General features: G+C 35.3%; 1 protein-coding gene across 2 annotated transcripts in view; it reads right to left on the reverse strand.

Annotated features, from left to right (window-relative positions):
• Window positions 1-1,860: 1,860 nt before the first annotated feature.
• The window catches only part of LOC124411003, a 52,365-nt gene continuing 33,514 nt past the window's right edge, over window positions 1,861-20,711 (reverse strand). Inside the window, exons 5-16 of one of the 2 annotated variants that reach the window (XM_046889812.1) lie at window positions 20,133-20,194; window positions 18,900-19,051; window positions 18,198-18,391; window positions 17,583-17,635; window positions 16,167-16,301; window positions 15,418-15,456; window positions 14,541-14,734; window positions 13,094-13,319; window positions 6,700-6,829; window positions 5,256-5,563; window positions 3,376-3,574; window positions 1,861-2,677 (exon numbers count right to left, since the gene is read on the reverse strand). In XM_046889812.1, the coding sequence (XP_046745768.1) occupies window positions 2,513-2,677; window positions 3,376-3,574; window positions 5,256-5,563; window positions 6,700-6,829; window positions 13,094-13,319; window positions 14,541-14,734; window positions 15,418-15,456; window positions 16,167-16,301; window positions 17,583-17,635; window positions 18,198-18,391; window positions 18,900-19,051; window positions 20,133-20,194 (1,857 nt within the window). In that variant the 3' untranslated portion in view covers window positions 1,861-2,512. Of the gene's footprint in view, window positions 2,678-3,375; window positions 3,575-5,255; window positions 5,564-6,699; window positions 6,830-11,837; window positions 12,064-13,093; window positions 13,320-14,540; window positions 14,735-15,417; window positions 15,457-16,166; window positions 16,302-17,582; window positions 17,636-18,197; window positions 18,392-18,899; window positions 19,052-20,132; window positions 20,195-20,711 lie in introns of both variants that reach the window. The other variant, XM_046889811.1, reaches the window with a different exon arrangement.

Consider the following 20,711-nt stretch of genomic DNA (forward strand, 5'->3'; position numbering starts at 1 on the left):
GGCGATAAATGAATCGCGGAATGTATTTCTGCGAATCTCTTACGCGTCTCGGAATGTTCCGCACAATTCTATGATTTCAATAGTTATTATACACATAGCGCATTTCGTACCTAAAATATATAATGTTCGTATACGTATCACCGCCAAGTGCGCCAATTGTTTATTTATAATAATTATTTTATTACATGATATTTAATCCATAAATTGCATCGACTCTAACTGTCTGCAATAAATGATGATTATTAAACGTAGTGAGTAACATTTAATTTATGTAACGCTAACTATTTGTCAATTATAATACGGAAGGCAAGGTGGTTCGACAAGATGGTTCAAAGTCTGAAACGATTGCGTAAACAAGTTTGTATTAATCGTAGGTTTCTGGATTATCTTCCCATCGATTATCGTCGAACATCATCGAAAGGAAAAATCCCCGGTCGGTTTATCATCGAGACTTGAAGCAGCTGCGAATTATACGAGTGCGTAATATATTTTCTGCGTAATGATAATTTGATCATTAACGCAAAATATTATTCAAAATTGCTTTAATACAAAAAACACCGAATGTTTTCGGTTTATAGATCAGATAAGACACGAGTGATGGATAATTAAAACGCGTAGCAATAAGAATCACAGAAATAATAATACGAGATTAGGGAAAGAAGGAAGAATCAAATTGAAAACAGTATTTTGGTGGTGACTGTCAGCCCTTCAACCCTTAGAGGAACCCCTTGTGAAAAAATACCCAATATAATGAGTACAAGAATAATAACAATATGTACGTGCATATGTAATTCGACATTTCTCTAGAATAGTGTAAAAATAGAAATTCCAACACAAGCGTAGGATATTTTTTTCAAAATTAGAAGAAGAAAGGTCAAAAACTCCAAGCTCGGGAAATAACTCAAAATAAATTAAAAAATGGATAAACATCTGAATGCTTGCTTGATGCAAACGATTCTTAAAAATTTAATTATCAAACTTGAGTATGAAATGCAAATTCTTTTTTCCGCAAGACGTCAATGACTTGATAATACGTCTGCGTTTATATTCGGATTGATTTATCCACGTTTTCCGAAAATTACATTTCAATTGACAAAAATCCACTCGAAGAAGTGGTAATGTAGGTAGATATTTCTAGTATAGTTTGGAAAAAAGTATGTACGTATATCACGTATAAGGCAGATTATTTTATAATATATTTACATAATGTCCTATGATAAGAGATATATAATAGAGAGAACACTGACAAAACGATCATCGTAATTTAGTTATTTAATAATATAATTTACGTAACTAGCCTAATAATATTACATGATTTATGTGTTGTTATCAGCGCAAAGTTTGTTTAAAACTACATCTAAGTATTTAAGCTATGGTGTATATCGTACACGTAAAAAAAAAAAAATGTTGCAGCGATCAATGTACATGCTACGCGTATTGTAATACAAATTTATTCACACTGAGAAGAAACGGTGTGTAATCGAATTCAAGGCAACGCATATTCGAATTTCTATTCCGTACAGCCAAGGTTTATATTTCGATTGAGTAGAAATTTGTTGGATGTTCAGAAATAATTATTTTCCTCGTTCAAAGTATAATTAAATAAAATTCAGTAATTATTAGTTTGATTTTTTCTCTGAAATTGCATAAATCCTATCCTTAAAGAATATTATCAAACCGAAATACGCGTAAACTTGTTTCGAGTAAATTTTTCTCTCAGCAGCAGAAAATCGGTCAGATTTTTTTTCAATAAATATACCCACTTTCGTCTCCTGCGCGTGAACTTTGACGTGAATTATACACCTATATATATAGAAAACAGTGGAACTTGACATGCTGACTGACCGAGTGCGCATGCGTAGAATATTCGATTTCCATTGGTTAGCGAGTTGGTGCGGCGGCAATATTATCGGCAGCCAAGCAGGGCAGCCAACCTCCGCGAAACGAAGCATGAGATGTGGAATTCTCCGTTGTCAGGTGGCGAGTTAAAATTACGTTGTTACGATGACTCGCAGTGGTAATCAGTCATCGGTCAGTTGCTACTAAAAGTTTTTCATACATTCCCGAATAGGTAAATCCACCGTTCGAGACCTGCCCTATCCAAAAAAAAATCGTAGCATTAACATAACCTTCGAACGCGGAGTGAGACTGCTGAAGTTTGTGTTGGCTAGCCTGCATGAAAATCCGATAAAACTCGCGCATGCGCAATCGGACTCTCGATTTGTCAAGTTTCACCGTTTGCTTTCGCTATTTAATGTAATTACATAAATCCTAATGAGTATACGAGGAATATTTATTATATATATTAAACACGCGCGTTATCATACATCTGACAATTATTATACGCATGCTAATTGGAGCACTCGACGTAAATTCAATGTATACGCATACGTATATACTATCATATTAATATACGCACTGAAAGCTTGGGAATTCAACCTCAAATCGATTTTAGACCCTCATTTTTACCATCAGAATTACAAAAGTTCGTTGAGATTATGCGACGTCCGGCTCATTCGTGGGTTTCGACTTCGTTGTCTATGCGGCTGCTTCGTATTCCGGACTTTCCGGTCCACGGATAAATGTCCGGACAAGGCTGGCATGTCTTCATGTATCTTACGCCGCTTTTGTGCCACAAATTGCAGACTTTTGGATTGTTGCACTTCTTCGGTCGTCCCTGGAAAGAAAGCAAAAGTAAGTGATCAATTTAAGTCACGGCAAGCTCCGTTTAGGTTAGAATTCCAATTAAGGATCTATCAACAACAGAAAATCAGAAAATCATAAACGACTCGGAATCGATAACTGAATCAAATTTTAGTGAGTTTGGAGTTCTGAGATCAAAAAACTATCCACGTGGAATTCTAAAATGATTAGTAATTTAAGATTGGTTACATTATATTTAAAAAAAAAACTTTAGTCAAAGCCAAATTCGTAAAAATTGTTTGATTTAAATGAGTACCTAATGCCTTATTTTGTTCGTAAGCACATAAATAAAAACAAAAATATATTCATAAGGAAAGCATGAGAGTTTGATTATGTATACACCCTATACTACGATTTTGCATAGCTTGTTATTTCAACCAGTTAAAAAGTTGAATCAAAATTCAAGCTCAAAGAATTTATCAATAATTCATTCACAATCTAGACAAAATACCATTTACCAAAATTGTATACACGGTACACTATTTTGGTAAAAAAAAAAGTTGAACAGTATTCCAAAACTTGTTTCTTTAATATTTTTTTTTTTCTTTCTTTATAGTTACCGGACGTTAATTCGATTTGAGTATTTCTTGCATTTTTAATCAGCTCGCCTTTTTTTCTTCTTTTTTTTTTTTGTCAAAAAAATTACAAGTTTTATTTTGTTAAGTTGCGTACCTGATGATTGCACTGGAAGGGTTCAAAGTTCGCCAACTGCGTCGTCGGCGTCGGGTTCCTGACCCATTCAATCGCTTGCGTGTTTGTCACAAGCCAGACGTCGTCCATCGCCACAATCGTGTCCAAGAAAGAAATGAATCCTTCCTTGTGATGAGCTTGCGTAAACCAAGCGGCGTGATAAAACAGACCGAAAGGTGCCCTACAACAAGACAAGAAGATAATCGTAAGTTGAATAAACTTTGCATTCCGATCATTCTGTCATCACTCTTGCCGTCATCATTAATCATCGATGACACTATAGGCACTTTAATTCAATCATTCCTGGCCTGGTATAATTAATGATTTTTTACTGTCAACAACAGTCACTGCAATTAATTAACTATAATATTAAAATGATCATGATCTTGTTACCTTGATCACTCACTCACTTCAACTTCTTTTCTTTGTATAAATAGCTACAATTACTGTTATTAATATCCGTCGTATAACGTGTCAGCGAAAAAAGTTTCGTAAATCACTGTCATTACTCTTGTTAAAGTCGTTACAATTACACCTACATTAATTAGTTTCATTACGGTAAAAAATTACTGTTATTATATTAACATTATTGAATCGGTCTCAATAATTAGGATTAAAATTTTTTATAGGTAATTTTCCTGCGATTATTTAAAAGTGGTTCAAGTGTTGGAACTATTTGACTTAATGTAATGCATTTGGGACTATCTATGTCAACCGAATCAGTGAAATGTCCAATATTTGGAATGACCAAAAACATCGCCAGAGGGCTTATTTTAAAGCTTTGGACATCTACTTTCAGATGCCGTGTACGCCTTTGCAATATCCAATATGGCGGTTCCAACATGGCGGCCGGAAACCTAAGAAAAATCGAATTTCCAGATTAAAAGGCTTGTAAGAATAAGAATTCGCAACCGATTTAGATGACTTTTGGATTAAATTGTAGCTTATGGACGCCCCTTAAAAGCTGGCGTGGTAGGCTGGCACAATCCAACACGGTGCATTCAATATGGCAGCAAAAAGTCCAAACAGTTGGACGAATTTTTGCAAATCAACGGATTTGCATCGAATTTGGCGTACCAGGATTTTTAGGTTGGTCGATTACGAATCTGAGGTCAGATTTTCGAAATTCAAAATAGTGGATTCAATATTTTCAAAAAAAACCATCCGCTATGTTGGATCCACCATTTTAAATTTGGAAAATCTGACCTCCGATTCGTAATCAGTGACCCTGAAAACCCCCGTACACCAAACTAGATGCAAATCGGTTGATTTTAAAAAATTCGTCCAACTTATTGGACTTTTTGCCGCCATATTGAATGCACCATGTTGGATAGTGCCAGCCTACCACACCAGCTTTTAAGGGACATCCATCAGCTACAATTTAATCCAAAAATTAACTAGATCGGTTGCAAATTCTTATTCTGACAAGTTTTTTAATGTGAAAACTCGATTTTTATTAGGTTTCGGGCCACCATGTTGGATTTTGCAAAGGGGCACACGGCATCTGAAAGCTGATGTCCTAAGCTTTAAGAGGATCCGTCGGGTGATTTTTTTGGTCACTCCAAATTTTGGAGTTTAATTCAAAATCGTGATAAAATTTGTCACGGTGTTTCTACATAAATGGGTATGGGTTGAAGATCTAAAAATTGAAAAATATCTATATCTTATTTTAAACTATGACATATCGAATTGCAGGCAGACAAGATTTTTGTCCCCTATTAATCAAACTAGCTGAAAGTTGATATTATAACTAGTTAACTACTTCAACGATTGCGATTTTCATAACCCGAGAAAGAACTTTCCTCTATCAATGATGAAATCTTATCGTGAACTGGAGTTAATTCCTTTATCCTTCGGCTCACCTGTTCGTCGTGTAATGTCGTTCAAAGTTCTTTATCAGCATTTTGTAAACGCCATCGGCCGTCGGAGGGTTGCTGCAAGCGTCGCCCATCGAGCACCTTCCGCCGTTCAGGTCCTGCCACATGACCATTGGCACCTCCCAGAGACCCGGGTACGACCTAGTCGGACACGGAGGTATCATGCAGTCGTGGAAGAGTTTGTAGTCCAGGGTGTACGGCCAGCTGGGCGGACGGTTCTCGTATATCGGCATAGACGAATCGTAGGTGAAGTTCATGTCCCATAACATTTTGAACATGTTGTTGCCGCCAACCTGAATGGTGACCACGTAAAAAAAATTAACATTTGCATTGCTCTCTTAATGTCTCGGAGCGAAAAAGTGAAATTTAGAGTGATTTTATTCACTCCAAGCGTTTGGAGTGGAAAAGTTCACTCTGAAATAGTGAATATTCACTCCATGGTGCGAGTTGTACAGTTTTTACTCCAAGGAAATTCAGAGAGTGTTCCGTGTACTGTTACACTTTCACGAAACTGAACACCCAAGTGCGCATGCGTCAAATTTTTCGTCTCCCCACAGGCTGGCCAACTCTGTTTGGTTTCGCCCCGGCGCCAATCGTCAATACGCGGAAGCGTTTCGAGGTGAAATATTATATCAATGAAATCGCGTGATCTGACGCACGCGCATTTGTATGTTCATAGCACGGTCTTAGGCTGGAATTTCATGAGCATCAAACCGTAGTAGCAGCAGCAGCATATCCCACTGTCCAAGCATTTTGATTGGTTGACTAACTTAACCTAATCTTAGTCAACCAATCAGAATGCTTCGATGGTGAGAAATGCTGCTGCTGCTACTTTTTGCTGCTCGTGAATCTTCAGCTATACACACAGGTCTTGCAGCTCAGGCAGAATTTTGATGGGAGGCTGCAGTGACTCCACTATTAAAGAAAAATCCAGGTGGCGCTGCGATCGAGGGATACATAAACATAACCTACATCGTGCGTGTGACTGATGTACTGCATGTTGGTTTTGTTTACATTTTTGGTAATGTAATGTTATTTGTGAGTTGTCTCGGATAATTTATTGGGTGACTTGATTTTTTACAGGCGCGACTATCGTTATTTATGTCGTATCGGGTATCCCTCGATCGCAGCGACGCTAGCGGCTTGGCACGTTAAGAGGCCAACGTCGATACCCACAGTTACAAGATCTGTGTGTAAGACCATGGTTCATGGAAATCAAATTGCATAGAACATAATTTCATGAATTATCAGTTTCTGAATCGATTTGACGATATTGAATTTCAATAAAACCTAGTAAGTATTCAACATTCATCCGCCATAAGGGATCCAAAAGTGTGGGATCCCAAATTCAAATAAAGTCGAATAACTTAGACTTGGAAGTTTGATTCTTGATTCTCGGTTCTTGCAGTCGACACAAAATTATAATTACCGATAAAAATGGCGCTCGCATTCCCTTGATGTCGTCTAAACGCACTCCTCCGTATGCAGCGAGAATTTCTCGCTGTCCGGCCACTTCACGAGCCCATTTTCGATGAGAGAATTGTTCTCCAAAACTGTGCCTGGAATTGGATTATCAGTGAACATCGTAATTCTTCAATTACCGCACTATTTTCGGACTATAATAGATTATGAAAAAATTATATATGATGCATTCCCGTTAGTGTTGAGATGATATGAATGGATATTAGAAACTGTATAGCATTGAAGAAAGCTCAATTGTTATGAATAAACATTTCGTAAAGGAAGAAAATCTATATGTTTATACATGTTTTGTACTAAACGAATGATTAACCGTTAATTGTGATAATTGAAATTTCATCTATAAAAATGTTTACGTTGATAAATTAATCAACGGTATAACGAATAGCGGATTTAGTTATAATCGTACGGGACAACTTCTTGAAATTAGTCACGTGATCCGGAAACGATGCATTCGATTATCCGATATTGGAACAAATAAAATCAAGATGAAAGGCGTGACACTGAATATATTTGGAAAATACAAAGTAATAATAATGATAAAATTTTCAAATAGAATAATATAATGAATTGTCAATCTTGAATCCTGAAAGTGTAATGGAACGATGAATTACTCAAAAATATAACTGAGTGGTTTTTCTATTTGAAACATTATAAAAATTGAGTGAAAGGGTTTGTAAAATTGTAAAAATGTACGATTAAGCAGTTTGAATCCAAAAAAGGAAATGACCAGAAAGTTAGAGAAAATACATTAAAAAAAGTTTTTTTTTAACTAATTCATTTGAGCCTTGGAAGTCCTGGAGATTTAAAAACCGACAGTAAATCGAGACGTGGAATTGAGTTTAGACCATTGAAAATCGAAAGAATTGTCAATTTGAAATTTCAATGAATGCCGTGTGTGGAAAATTGAGAGAGAAAAAATACGTTACTAATTGAAAATCTGTGAATAAGTGATTAAGACATTGTTCAATCCAATTTCGATGAAAGGTAAAACGGTAAGAACAGGAAAATGGAAAATCTAGCCACCCAACAAACCCTTTATAGTAAAAAATGGAAAAACTTTAATCTAGAAATTGGTACACATAAAGGGTGAAATGTTATCACAGGCCAAACATAAGATTGTTAAATAAAAGCCTTTCCGAAAATTCATTAAAAGAAAAGTATGTAGACAATTTTTAAGAAATGAAAAGAAAAAAGCTTGAGATCGCCGCAAAGAGGGAGCGAAAGTGGCAAAATGCAGGCTGCGTTTCATAGCTAATATTTGCACGTAATCCGTAATTGGAGTGCAAAGCCCGCTTCCCACGCCCGAAGGAAGGCTGCAGCAGCATGCATTAGCTTATACAACTTAGAAGGCGGTTATTACAGAGGCAGGTATGAGTATTGCAACAAGGATTTTCAATAGCTCATACATGAAAGTCAATGTAATAAATTATTAAGGTTTTAGAGACTGCGGAACGGTAAGAAATTTTTTTTTAAGGTTTATAACAAAGAATCACGGTGAATAGATCATAAATTAAGAACATGCAATTCCTTATTCATGAACCTTTCGTACAACGTGGTTAGAAAGTTTTTGACGTTTTCGTTTTTCCCTTTTTCCGATGAAGAAGAAGCAAGATGACTTCTGTTATACCGTTCAGAATTGATTCTTGAAAATCTGGATTGTAATCGAATGTTTAACGAGTACAAATTGTGCGATTACATTTTGCATCGTTCCTTTGATTTGATCTGTCAAAAAGTGGCCATTTTCTCAGAATATTGATAACCGGTGAATTTTCATTTTGTGTTAAATTATGCACGAAGTGTTCGTTAAAAGAGATCTTTAGCTCCTGGAAATACTCTTGGAATACTAGTAGTCAATAGTAGTCAATCACAATCAGGTATTATCAGTGCAATGTTGTAAAATTCAATATTCAACGCAACCAAGTGGTAAAAAAAAAGTGTTTTAGTGATTTCGCAGCCCTGACGGATTTTTGAAGATTAAATTAGACTTCCTAGATTAAGATCTAACCTAATAAAATGAATAAAAAGTATTGACAATCGGCCGAGCAGCCTCTAGTAAGTATTTTATGAGTGGAAGTATGGCCCGAGTGGCGTCGTAAAAGGTCAACTACGGGAACCGCATCGCATCGTAAAGTACCTAAGAAGATAAACGAGTTATCAAGTTACGTGGGATTATCATCCGCATCTGTCTACTCAAGTGGAGAACAAGAGGCTACAATATAAATAAACTACCGCGTTCTGGTTCTCGGTTTATGATTTTTCCCACACTAACCCACGCCGATCCTGGACTGCATTGTCCGAGTTTGCAGGCTCGAGTTGTTACCATTTTAGATGACTTTGTCCATGCACATTGCAGCACAACGCGATGCAATAATAACGGACACATGACAAATGTATATGTATGTATGAAGTACACCTCATTCAAGTTGCGTCACCTTATTCTTAACTACAATATATGGCTGCAGGCTGGGTATTGCAAAGTTTAATTCTTGATGGGAAAGCCTCCTGACAGTGAGAGATTATCCGCTAATTCCACGCACAAAGAGTCTTGAACTTATACTCGAGTAGAATTTTATCGCACAATAATTATCCCTTTGTGCGCAGTGCAGCTCGTGATGTGAGTATACATGTTTAAAAGTTTCTCTCTTGCGCTGGACTGGACTTAAGTAAGATGTGTACCAACGACGCTAAAATACCCTAGATCGGTGGTGATTAATTTTTGTGACGTTGAATCTGCGTGGGGAAAAATGTGCGGGACTTTAAATAACTCACAGCACAACTAAACATGATGGCATTACCCAGCAGGATAGCGTTCGCCAGAAAAATAATTCCCTAACGATATAGGGATTTTTTTAGACAGTTGGTACACATATTACTCAAAGGCTTTGACCTCGAAGAAAGGGCGATCCGTAGGAGTCGTAGGTACACCATGAATACTCACACCACGGCTGGGCTGGACTAAATTCGGTACCAACAGCACCAAAATTCCCTAGATCGGTGGTGATTAATTGTTGTGACGTTGAATTCACGTGAGGAAAAGATGAGCGGGTCTTTTGAGTGCATCGTCAGTTGTAGCGATAATGTTACGGGGTTTGTGTACTGGAGAATATACTTATTTTTTTGAAACATTGAATAATTTGAACATCGGTGTGAGGTACAAAAATTGCAACTATGCAACTATACGTAATTATAACATTTTCATGTCGAATGATTTTTTCCCCATTCTTATAGTTACAAAAAATTATATAGACATACACGAGAGAATTAAAAAATAACGAATAAAATTTTTTCGAGGTTTTTCATTAACTTTGTTCGTTCAAATATTCTTGATTAGAAGTCTAAATTTTGAGTAATTCTGCATCTTAAGCGGAAGTTAATTTTTAATATATGTTTAAATCACGTTGGATAATTTTTTTGATGTTCAGAGTTTTGAAACATCGAAATTTTTGCAAGTTTTTCTGCAAAACCGTAATAGTATAATTAAATATAAAAATTTCTGTTTTTTGATTCTCTCTACGCGAAAAATATGAACAATAAATTATTGTATGAGAGTAAATTTCTAAGGAGAAAAAAACTTTTTCAGGCACTCGCGAAAGAATTGTTGGTGAACGCGATTTTGTAAAAGTATCACTGAATGTTTGAGTGAACATAATAAAGTCGGAATTTATATCTAGGCATTTGCGTGTTCGTACGTCACGCTTTTCACCATAAATTATAAGGTCAGAAGGTCGACTGCGGAGTCTCGGTAAGTTGAACTATCCTTTTACTAACTGCGAAACTATTTATATACTGCATCACGCAGTGTAAAGCAACGTGATTTGCGTGAAGAATGTTGCCGTGTAAAATATAGCGTTAAATGCCCATCAACTGTATTATAACTGAGATTATATCTGTCAAATAAGAATAATGATGATTATCATCATTATATTTTGTTTCATCTTTCTTCTGTTTATAACATGTGTAGAAGATAATAATAATAAATTAGTACGTTGTTCAAAGACTTGACTATAATAATCAATGTTGCGTAACGATATTCCAGCTAATTATAGACAACGAAGATTTAACAATGTGAGAGCTTTGTTTCGATCGAGACACGAAATCTCCTACGTAATAACTATATTAATAATAATAATAACAATAATAAAAATAATTGGCAATTAAAGATTTTATCACAGAGAATTATCTTCTTTATATATAAATATATTGAGGAAGTTGTTGTAATGTTATTACATTATTACGCGGATGCATTCCAATTATATCCTTGTTTTCGAATAGCTTGGTTAGGGAAACCGAATAAAAAACCGTACGGATTTGGGAATATTTGGTTAATTGCCTCGGTGAAAACAATATAATTATAATGACTGACTTTTTTTTTTTAATCCTCTCGTGTAAAAACTTCAATGTACGTAGCATAAAATATTATCAGACACAGCATCACATTTTTGTCTTATACATCGTCAGTTCGACAGAATTAAAGCTTTTTTGTATAACTAAAGATTTTTTCGAAAATAGACCACCCAGAGAATCAGAAAACAGAATTTTACTCATAAGATTTTTGCATTCCGTGAATATTTGGGGATTGTGACTGAAATAGTTTCTACGCATTGCATAAAATGTACCCTAAATGTCGAATAAATTCAACTTTTGGTTAAAAAAGTTTTGAAACATATGTAAAATTTTGAGCTGGATTTTTAAAATTTCACAAAATCCCCAACTTGCGCGATTTTATCAATATACGAAAAATTCCGTGTTTGTTTGTAATCCAGAAACATTGGACGTGCGTAATTAAAAGTTACAGAAACCGAAAACCAAAGAATTGTTTCAAATTTTCAAAAATTAAATTTGAGTATGTTCCCGAGAGAATTGCCTTTTACTTTTGAACACATGCCTGTTTCGACATAAAAAAAAGTAATTTGTGGGGTTTAACAAAGCGACTGGGTACGTTAAGATTCATGCGGTGATTAGAAGCCAATTGAAAAAAAATCAATTCAGTGAAACTGCTGAAAATTCTACAAATAAAAAAGAAAAAAAAGGAAATGAAAATTTGGGATCGGTGCACATAAAAGGTCATCAATAATTTGTACTTACGAAACTGTGTGAGACGCAATTTCGTGACCATTAACGTAAAGGTTTTGCACCTGACTGTAGTCAGTCCACTCGTGGGAAACGTAGAATGTTGCTGAGATCGGACATCCATTTGGATTTTTTCGATCTTTTTCGAACAGGTCCGCGTACAAACCTTTGTTGAGGTCGTTTACAGAGTCGTCAAAAGTCAGGAGAACCATCTGCGGTACTTCTTCTGGCGTGTAACCCCCTGAATCGTTGCCGGAATCGGTTTGATCGATCGGGAATTCGGGATACCGGAGGGATCGGATTTTCGTTGAGTAATAAGCGATCGAAGTCACGTGAAAGAGAGAGAAGAGAGAATGGTAAAGATCACAGGCAGTTTTCAGGTTAGCCGTAGAAGATCAGGTCGGAAGCGTTAGGATTTCAGGGATGAAAAAGAAAACAGAGAAAAAAACATGTTAGCGATCACCATTCAGTGTTAGTTACCTCGCGGAGAATACATCAAAGTACCGATTTTTTTGCCGATTTTCTTGCCGATTTCTTGCCGATTTTCGCTTAATTTTGCTAATTTTGTGTTTTGAAGTGTCCATTGTAATGTGTGTAAAACGCTCACGACAATTATGATGTAATCGGTAAATACTAGTCGTGAACACCGCGGAGCGAAAGCTAAAAGAGCGTGAGAAAATCGGCTCGAGTATTAATATGTAATGCTTGAGAAAACACAGAGAGAAACAGCGATAGACAGAGAGAAAGAGAGCAATTAGACAACCAGCTTCGCCTAGACGCGCGTATTACACATATATTATTCCGCAAAAGGCCTGAGAAAAAATATAGAAAATCATTAAAAATCGGTTGAATCAGATTTTTCAGGGTCAGTGGCAAAATCGTCGTAACTAAGAATCGAAAAATTTATAACAAGTTGACTATCAGTTTTTAAATTATCATTTCAAATTTCCTCAAGCCTTTGAAGAATATTGTACGTGGTTTTCACCCCCACGTGATTCAAAAACAAAAAATCATGAGAGTCAAATTGCGAAACCTGTTGGATTTGATAAAAATTCTGCGAACTTTTTGGTGGAAAATTTCAATCATGGTTTGAGAATAATATGTTTGATTGTGTCTTTTCCGGAATCTTTTGCTACCGATGCCGGACAGGTTTTGCAGGTTTTCTCCTCCATTTTTCGTTTTTGACCCGCGATTCGGGCAGCGGATGAAGTGATATACGAACATGTGTGTAATTCTGATCGATTTTGATCGGAACAGGTACGTCAACTTACGAAACGGTATGCGACGCCATCTCGTGACCGGCAGCGTAAAGATTTTGTACTTGGCTATAATCTGTCCATTCATGGGACACATAGAAAGTTGCCGATATCGGGCAGTCGTTCGGATTTAGCCGATCTTTTTCGAACAAATCGGCGTACAACTGTTTGTTTAGATCGTTTACTGCGTCGTCGAACGTTAAAATTACTAGCTGAGGAATCTCTTCAGGCAGCAAACCACCTACAGATACATTAATCCGTTTTATAAAATTCACTGTCAGCTAAAATTCTGCAACGTTTTCTATCCACGAGTATCGATTATCAAAATACGTCAGTTCTCAATGTACTCAAGAGTCCAGTTTTACATATTGAAAATGCGTTGAAAGTTTCTGTTTGTAATTTTCAAACTTTTCTTACGTCAATTATGAATGATTATTGTATACTTGAAAATTTCAGAGAAGTTACAGGATAAAAAATTTAGAAATTTGACGAGCAAATCAGACTAGAACTTTGATCCAATCGAACAAATGATTTGAAAAAAAAATGATGTCAAAATTTTCTTTTTCATTGTATAATTTTTAACCTGAATGATAGCTTTTTTTTCATACACATATGCGTATGAGTCGCAATCTGTTTTCAAACTCCAGCCAAAAATAGAAATTCGTAAAAAATTTGAAGCCGGTAACTTTCCTGATTTGATTTTGAGTTTGTGATAATTTTGAGTAGTAATAATTTTGAAGCTGGTTGCGTCGCACGCGGTGTCTGTGAGTATTATTTGTTCGTTTATTCGTCGCGGGTGTAATTCTGGTGAAACAATACTATCAACGGAATAACCTTAACATAATTATTTTACGGCGTAAATTCGTGCGATGAATGAAGAATAACAGATTATTCGACGATAGAGAATGTCAAGAATTTTCTCAAGTTCCTTCTACACAAAGTATAACACTCATACTTATATATAACTGATTCCGGCTAAAGAAACAGAAATTTTTTTTCCTACAAAGAAAATTCTGTTAAAAGTAAGATTTTTGTCAGTTGTTTACAAATTTAAAATCAATTAAAAAAATTATCGCAAATATCGAGAAAAATTATCTGCAAAGTTCATCTGAGTGAAAAATGATTTCAAATTAACATCCTTCGACGACGGTGAGAAAAATTCCAAGCGAATTAATTATCTGAATTTTTTTCACACCTCTAGGGTTTTAATTTTTAGAAAAAAATCACCAAATTTATTCGTAACTCTCGAGTGAAATCCGTCTAAACAGAAACGTTTAAACCTGTTTAAACACAAATTAACGATTTTTCGAAAGATTTTTAAAACCAGACAAAATAAGACGATATTCGAAAGGAAAGTTTTCACCGAGAGCTTTCACCCTTCATCGAATAATCTGTCATTCTCACGTTCATCGCCTTACGTATTAATGATGAAAAAAATTTCCCAACAGGCCGAAAGACTCACCCGGAATATCGGGGCCTCCGCAGTTGCAATCAGGAAGAAGACAGACGTCTTTTCTGCATTTGGCGGCAGGCTTGTCAACCTGAGGTGTTGGATAGACGGGTTCGGGTCTGGTCGGCAGGTTCTTGTATATGTCAACGAACTCCTGGGCTTTCGATACGAACTGCGTCGACGGTTTTAGCGTCGGCCGAGAACGACTTTGGGACGAAAAAAAAGCAGTTTCGAAATTAAAATCGATCTCACGATTATACGTATATCGAAGTGTAATTCGGATCCTTGATGCTGTAATCTTGTGATTAACGAACCGCTGATACGTATCTATTACACCATTCAACAAAATTTTTTTTTTATCAGAATATAAATGCATAGTTTAATATAATTTTTTTAGCTTCAAAAGTCAAGAGAAACCCGTTCAAGTTCAATGACTAGGAGAGTAATATTTTCAAATTTCATAAATAATTTCAAAGAGTAAGATAAGGCTTTTCAACTGTCGGACAGGTTCGTTTTTGCCTAATTTTCAAAAAATCGGTTATCCTAAGTTGAAAATTGAAACTATTAGTTTTCTTTTACGTTTTAAAATTGTAGACTGAATCCCTTAATAGTGTGATAGAGTATCGAAACTTTCAGGATCTTCTTATTTCAAGGTGAAGCATGAACTTTTTTTAACGGTCACCCTAACATATGTAGATCTTCAATACTCGTAATCCGATGTTATATTTTTGTTCATTAAATATCTCAAACATGCGCGATGAGATTGACGATTTGATTTGGTCGAGATCAATGCCCGGTGAATTTTACATAGATCGATAATCGAATACAAATTAGCTATAACTAGCCAAAAGCCAAATGAATATGTATTGCGCGTTCTTCAAATACTCACGGTGGTGCTGTTCCTCGGTTAACCTGGGCTCGTGAGCGGCTATGAAATGAAGAAAAAAAAATACATCAGATGGTAAATAAAATTGCTGAAGATGTTATCCCGAAATAGGAGGATTTTAGGGTCTTATAGTCTTTATATTGACTTGATCAAAACCGTTTCCAATGCAACGAAACTTTGATGAAACGATCATGAGAATTTTTAAAGAATTCTCCGAATTTCTTTGAAGCTATGTAAAAAAAACTCTCGATGCTTACGTTAAAAATCCTTATTAAAAACTGGCAATTGAAAATATGCTTGATATAGAATTTCAGAATTTAAACAAAATCGTTTAATCAGATATTCCTCATTACTAATTTTTTTTTTTTTTTTTTCTTCTTCTTAATATGTTACTCGAATGAATCGTAACAAACTAAAGCCGATCTAATTGTCGAAAGACTGAATAATTTAAATTGCATGTATTCGTGACCCAATTTATCCGAAACACATGCAAATTCTTCTCAAAACTGATTCATTATATGATTCAAAACTATTTTAGAAAATTCAATATTTCCGAACGGATTTAAATCCGGCAATTTACTGAACATCAAGAAATTCTTGAAGGATTAACTGAGAGCTCGAAATACTACGTAGACCACAGAATTTGAGTAGCGTAATGATGATTTTCAATAAAGTTCTCCGACGTTGCCGAGTGAATACTTTATAACAAGTAGCGATATGTTTTTTGAAAAAATGGTTAATTTTTTACATACGTTGGTACCGTGACGGGAACTGGACGTTCGGTAGTTGGTATGGGCGTAGTGGTGGTGGTGAGAGCGGGCGTATGAGACTCAATAATGACATTCGGCGTCGTGATGATTCCAGCAGACTGACTGATCACGTTATTTCTTGAAGAAAAAGTTAAAGATGATCATAAATACTCCTGTTTTCATCGTCGTTATTGTTATCTATATAGTATACTATATCGCGTGCCAAATGCCAAACGTTCGTATATAAAATTGTACGCCCTTTTGTCTTTGCAGAATCAAAAGGATAAAAAGTTTTAAAAAATCTTTTTTTACGTTTAAGAGCGTAAAGTGATTTTTTGTTAAACGCCCTTTTTGGTGTTGGTACATCAAAAAAAATTTCTTACAGATCCTTACATTTTGAGCGATTCTAAGTTGAATGGCAAAAATAGCTATTTATGTAGCATGCCCGTAAACCGCCTGTTTTTTTGGCAAGGATAAAGATTTCAGGACGAGCTGGAAGCGAGCCGGAAGCGAGTACTGAAATTATCCGAGCCAGAAAACGGTTTACGGGCAATGCCACATACAATATTTTTTACGGTATGGGCATTGAAAAGCAAAACGAAGAGTGAGGTTATGTCGCGATCTGTTCGACGAATCTACTTTATTCGGCAGTTTGGGATGCGCACTTCGAACTGCGCATCAAAACTGCGGAATAAAGACTTTATTCCGCAACTTTGTTCACTGCCGTATAAAGCGTCACTTTACGGAACGAAAACTGCCACAAAAAGTGGACTTTTCAATGCCCATGCCGTAAGAAAATAATTTTTTATACGCCCTTTTGGCATTTGGCACGCGATATTAATTATACAATGAAGAAAATACATTTCATAGGTATAAACGGTCAAACTGTTTATTCAAATTGTCTGTCTTTTCGGTCGAAGTAAAGGTCGACCTTCTCGGAGCTTACATACGAAAAATTGTATACATACGTTTTTATATTAAAGTTTTTATACTAACAAATATAACAAAAGTAAATCACAATGTTTGTAATTATAACTTTGTTTACCGATTATCGTCATTGAATTCACAGTTAAACGAATTACATTTTTGTCCAAATCGATGTGGAGAGTAAAGACGATTAGCCAATTGAGGTTATGTTTGGATGAAAATTTAATCGGTTTAGTTATGAATGTAATGATGATAATAATAGGTAAACTAAGCTATTACAAACATTGTGATTTACTCTCGTTATATTTATTATTAAGTTTCGTTTTAAAACATAAAAACGTATATATACCTACATTTTTTTTTGTAGACTCTGAATATTTTTGAATAACGTATTTTCTTCATTAATATCACGGTAAAGAAAAATTACACATATTTATAAATGAATGAAAATTTTATTGTGAAATATAATTATACGGTAAATTTTTTACTCACCTGATGACTTGCTGACCGTCGGAAATGCGGAACTTATTTCTATTGAGATCAGCCTGAAAATAGAACAAAGGTTGCGTTAAATTTCATGCCAATTTACGGGTAATTGTTATTTCGTAATCGTCTGATGGAATGAGGTCGTCGCATTGCTGCATGATGCGGTCGAAATTAAATTACTTTCATTTCTCAAATCGTTCAGTGAACATGACCGCGATTAAAACTGAACTTCACTTGCCAAAAAAAGGGAACTTTGATATTCTTTTGTTCAAATCGCGTGCGGTTTCATGGACTGACTGCCATTGGCTACAGCATTTGTGACCTCACGTATCACGTGACGCGATTTGTCGAATCGCCGGCGAAGCTTCACAGTATCATTGATAATAAAAATCTGTTTGGAATCTGACTTTAATTAATGTTGATGATTAGAATGATGAAAGGGTTTGTTTAGTTGCCTTCTTTGCTCCTAGTTCAATGAAAAGCTAGCTAGAGAGTCGAAAAAAAATTGTTCTGTATTTCTGTTCCAAAGACAAGAACATAACGATTTAAAAAAATGGCGGGACAACGATTTAACATCATGCTACGACCTCATTTCCAATTTTATTTGTGCGGGTGGCTGACCTGAGTATCGTAGATGTCGTAATCCTGGACCGTGACGTCCTGATTTACGCTGTACTTATCCGCGTCATTAACGTCGACCTTCTTCGGTCGTTGAGTGTAGCTTTTAGGGCTAACTGACACTTCTGTCACTCTGATGTTCGGGGTTGGGGAAACAATGTGATCACTCTGATTGAGGGAGTATTGATTGTAGTCGACTGATGAAGAAAAGAAAAACAAGAGATGAGAAAATGGTAAAAAAATTTCAAAAACATTTCGTTGATCCAGATTTGATATTGCTTCTAATGATTAAAAATTAATGAGCTAATTTATCTGGACGCGGAATTTAAGATGAAAAACTTATCAAATGTGATATGCAACTTTTGATGGTTCAATAGATTGAATTTAGAAGTTTTCTGATCTTTGTAAAAAAAAACAAAAACATAACCTTGTTCAGTTTGTAACTGAATTACAAAAGCAGATTCAATTCGTCAGAAGTATTCGACACCTGGGAAAGTTTTCTTGGAACTAATTAGACAGTAAATTTCAAGACAATTATCTTCTGAAAGTATGTTGTCCTATCTTTGCGATAAAATTTTGCAACAGAGATCAAAAAAGTTTATTTTGATATTCATACAAATGAAACCTAATCTAACCTAACCTGTCATGAAAAAAAGTACAATAATTGCATCGAAATTTAATATTTTTACTTTTTTTGATACTCACCATCATCTTTGTAAAGTGAAACATCGTCATCGTAAATTGTGTAGTAAGGATAGCTCTGATCTGGCTCACTGAAGTAGGGGGACTTTGAGATAATCGGTACTGGAGTGGTAACAATTTTTTGTACGATCCTTGGAGGCTCGGTTTGAATGGGCCTGAGGATGAAAATCACAATTGAAAACATCGGGCAACAGAAAAATTATTGGTAGGCTGAAAGGTGACCTGAATAATTGCTTCAAGATCACTGCACAACATTTAATTTCATATCCTAACCTAAAATTTTCATTTTTCAAATTTAAAATGTTTCGGGTTAACAATTTTAATAAATGCATCATTGCACTAGATCTTGGGAAACGAAAAAAAAATTGTGAAAACAGGTTCAAAGTTGTGATTCAAAATCAGTTAAATCGGTATGAATTTTTATTAATATTCTGTTCAAGTAAAAGCAATTTGAAACATTTATAACGGAATTATTATTGAGTACAAAATGGAGACCAACGACGATTTTGAATAAAATTTTTGATTCTTCTTGAATGAAACAAATACATACAGAGTGAATTCCTATCAACTGCATCGTCCGTTGTCTGCTGAAATTTAATACACACGCGCTACAATCCGAGAGTGGCTATTTGTCGGGGCGACCAACCGTCATAAATTTAGACTACAGTTCGCTGCGATGTATGTAACCTTAAAAAATTGGACTCGGTTGTCGGTGGCCGTCGCTCTCCATTCAATATTTTTGAGGTTAGAGACAGTTGGTCACTCTGTCAAACAACTGCTCTCGTATGCGCGTGAGAATTAAATTTTAGCGGACAGCAGACCATGCAGTCGTTAGAAATTTACTCTGTATATACAAAAAATATGAATTTGCGTTAAAATTTATTTACATTGCGATTGTTTCATTTATTTTTCACCACCTAACCGTTGCCGTTACAAAATAAACATACTCAGTCGGTAATTTATTAATTTCGCAGGAAACTGGAAAGTCAAAACGTTATAACCCAGAAAATTCATGATACATGGCATAAAATTTTGTGCTCACATATATTCACGTGTTTATATAAATATTTAATATACTTCTACATCATCGTTATGTAAGTTACGTTACATCATTTGCAGAGACAAAAATTCGCGTATTAGAAGCCTGTTGATCAAACGACTGGGATTCTCGATCTTGAGAAATATCTTAAACGTATATTTATTGTTAGTATATATACTCAGATACTTTTTACCAACCTGAAAAATGTTTCCGGTTGATTACGCGAGTCCAAAAGAATGTCCTTTTCCCTTTCCATGTTCTGAAAAAAGAGGCAAAAAATTCATTTCAACTTCAGTCAGCTGCACTTGAAAGTTTTTTTCTTATAAATGTCAGAAAATTTCTCTTCGACTTACACATTTTTAAGTCAAACACTTCAATTTTCTGAAGTAACAAAAAGAAAAGAAAAAAAAAAATAATTATTGGCAATTATAAAACGTAATATTTGCGAACGATCGATACAATAATTGATAAAATTCACATGAATCATTTGCGAATTCTTGTAGAATACGTGCGATTATCTTGCGCAAGGTTGTAGCTCAACGCACGCTTTCACCGCGCCTTTATAAAAAAAAAAAGAGAGAGAGAGAGAGAGAGAGAGAGAAACGAATTCTTCCATCGTTTTAAACGTGTGTCATGTGACCATCGGTGATTTAACGTCAAGTGTACGAGTATTACACACGTGTGTACAAAAAAAAAAAAATAGAAAAAAAAGACGAGAAAAAGATATATTGGCATTTCTTTTTCACTCATATATATTGTTATATGCATATAACTAC

Source organism: Diprion similis, chromosome 10, assembly GCF_021155765.1.
Source record: "Diprion similis isolate iyDipSimi1 chromosome 10, iyDipSimi1.1, whole genome shotgun sequence".
In the NCBI taxonomy this organism is placed as follows: domain Eukaryota; kingdom Metazoa; phylum Arthropoda; class Insecta; order Hymenoptera; family Diprionidae; genus Diprion; species Diprion similis.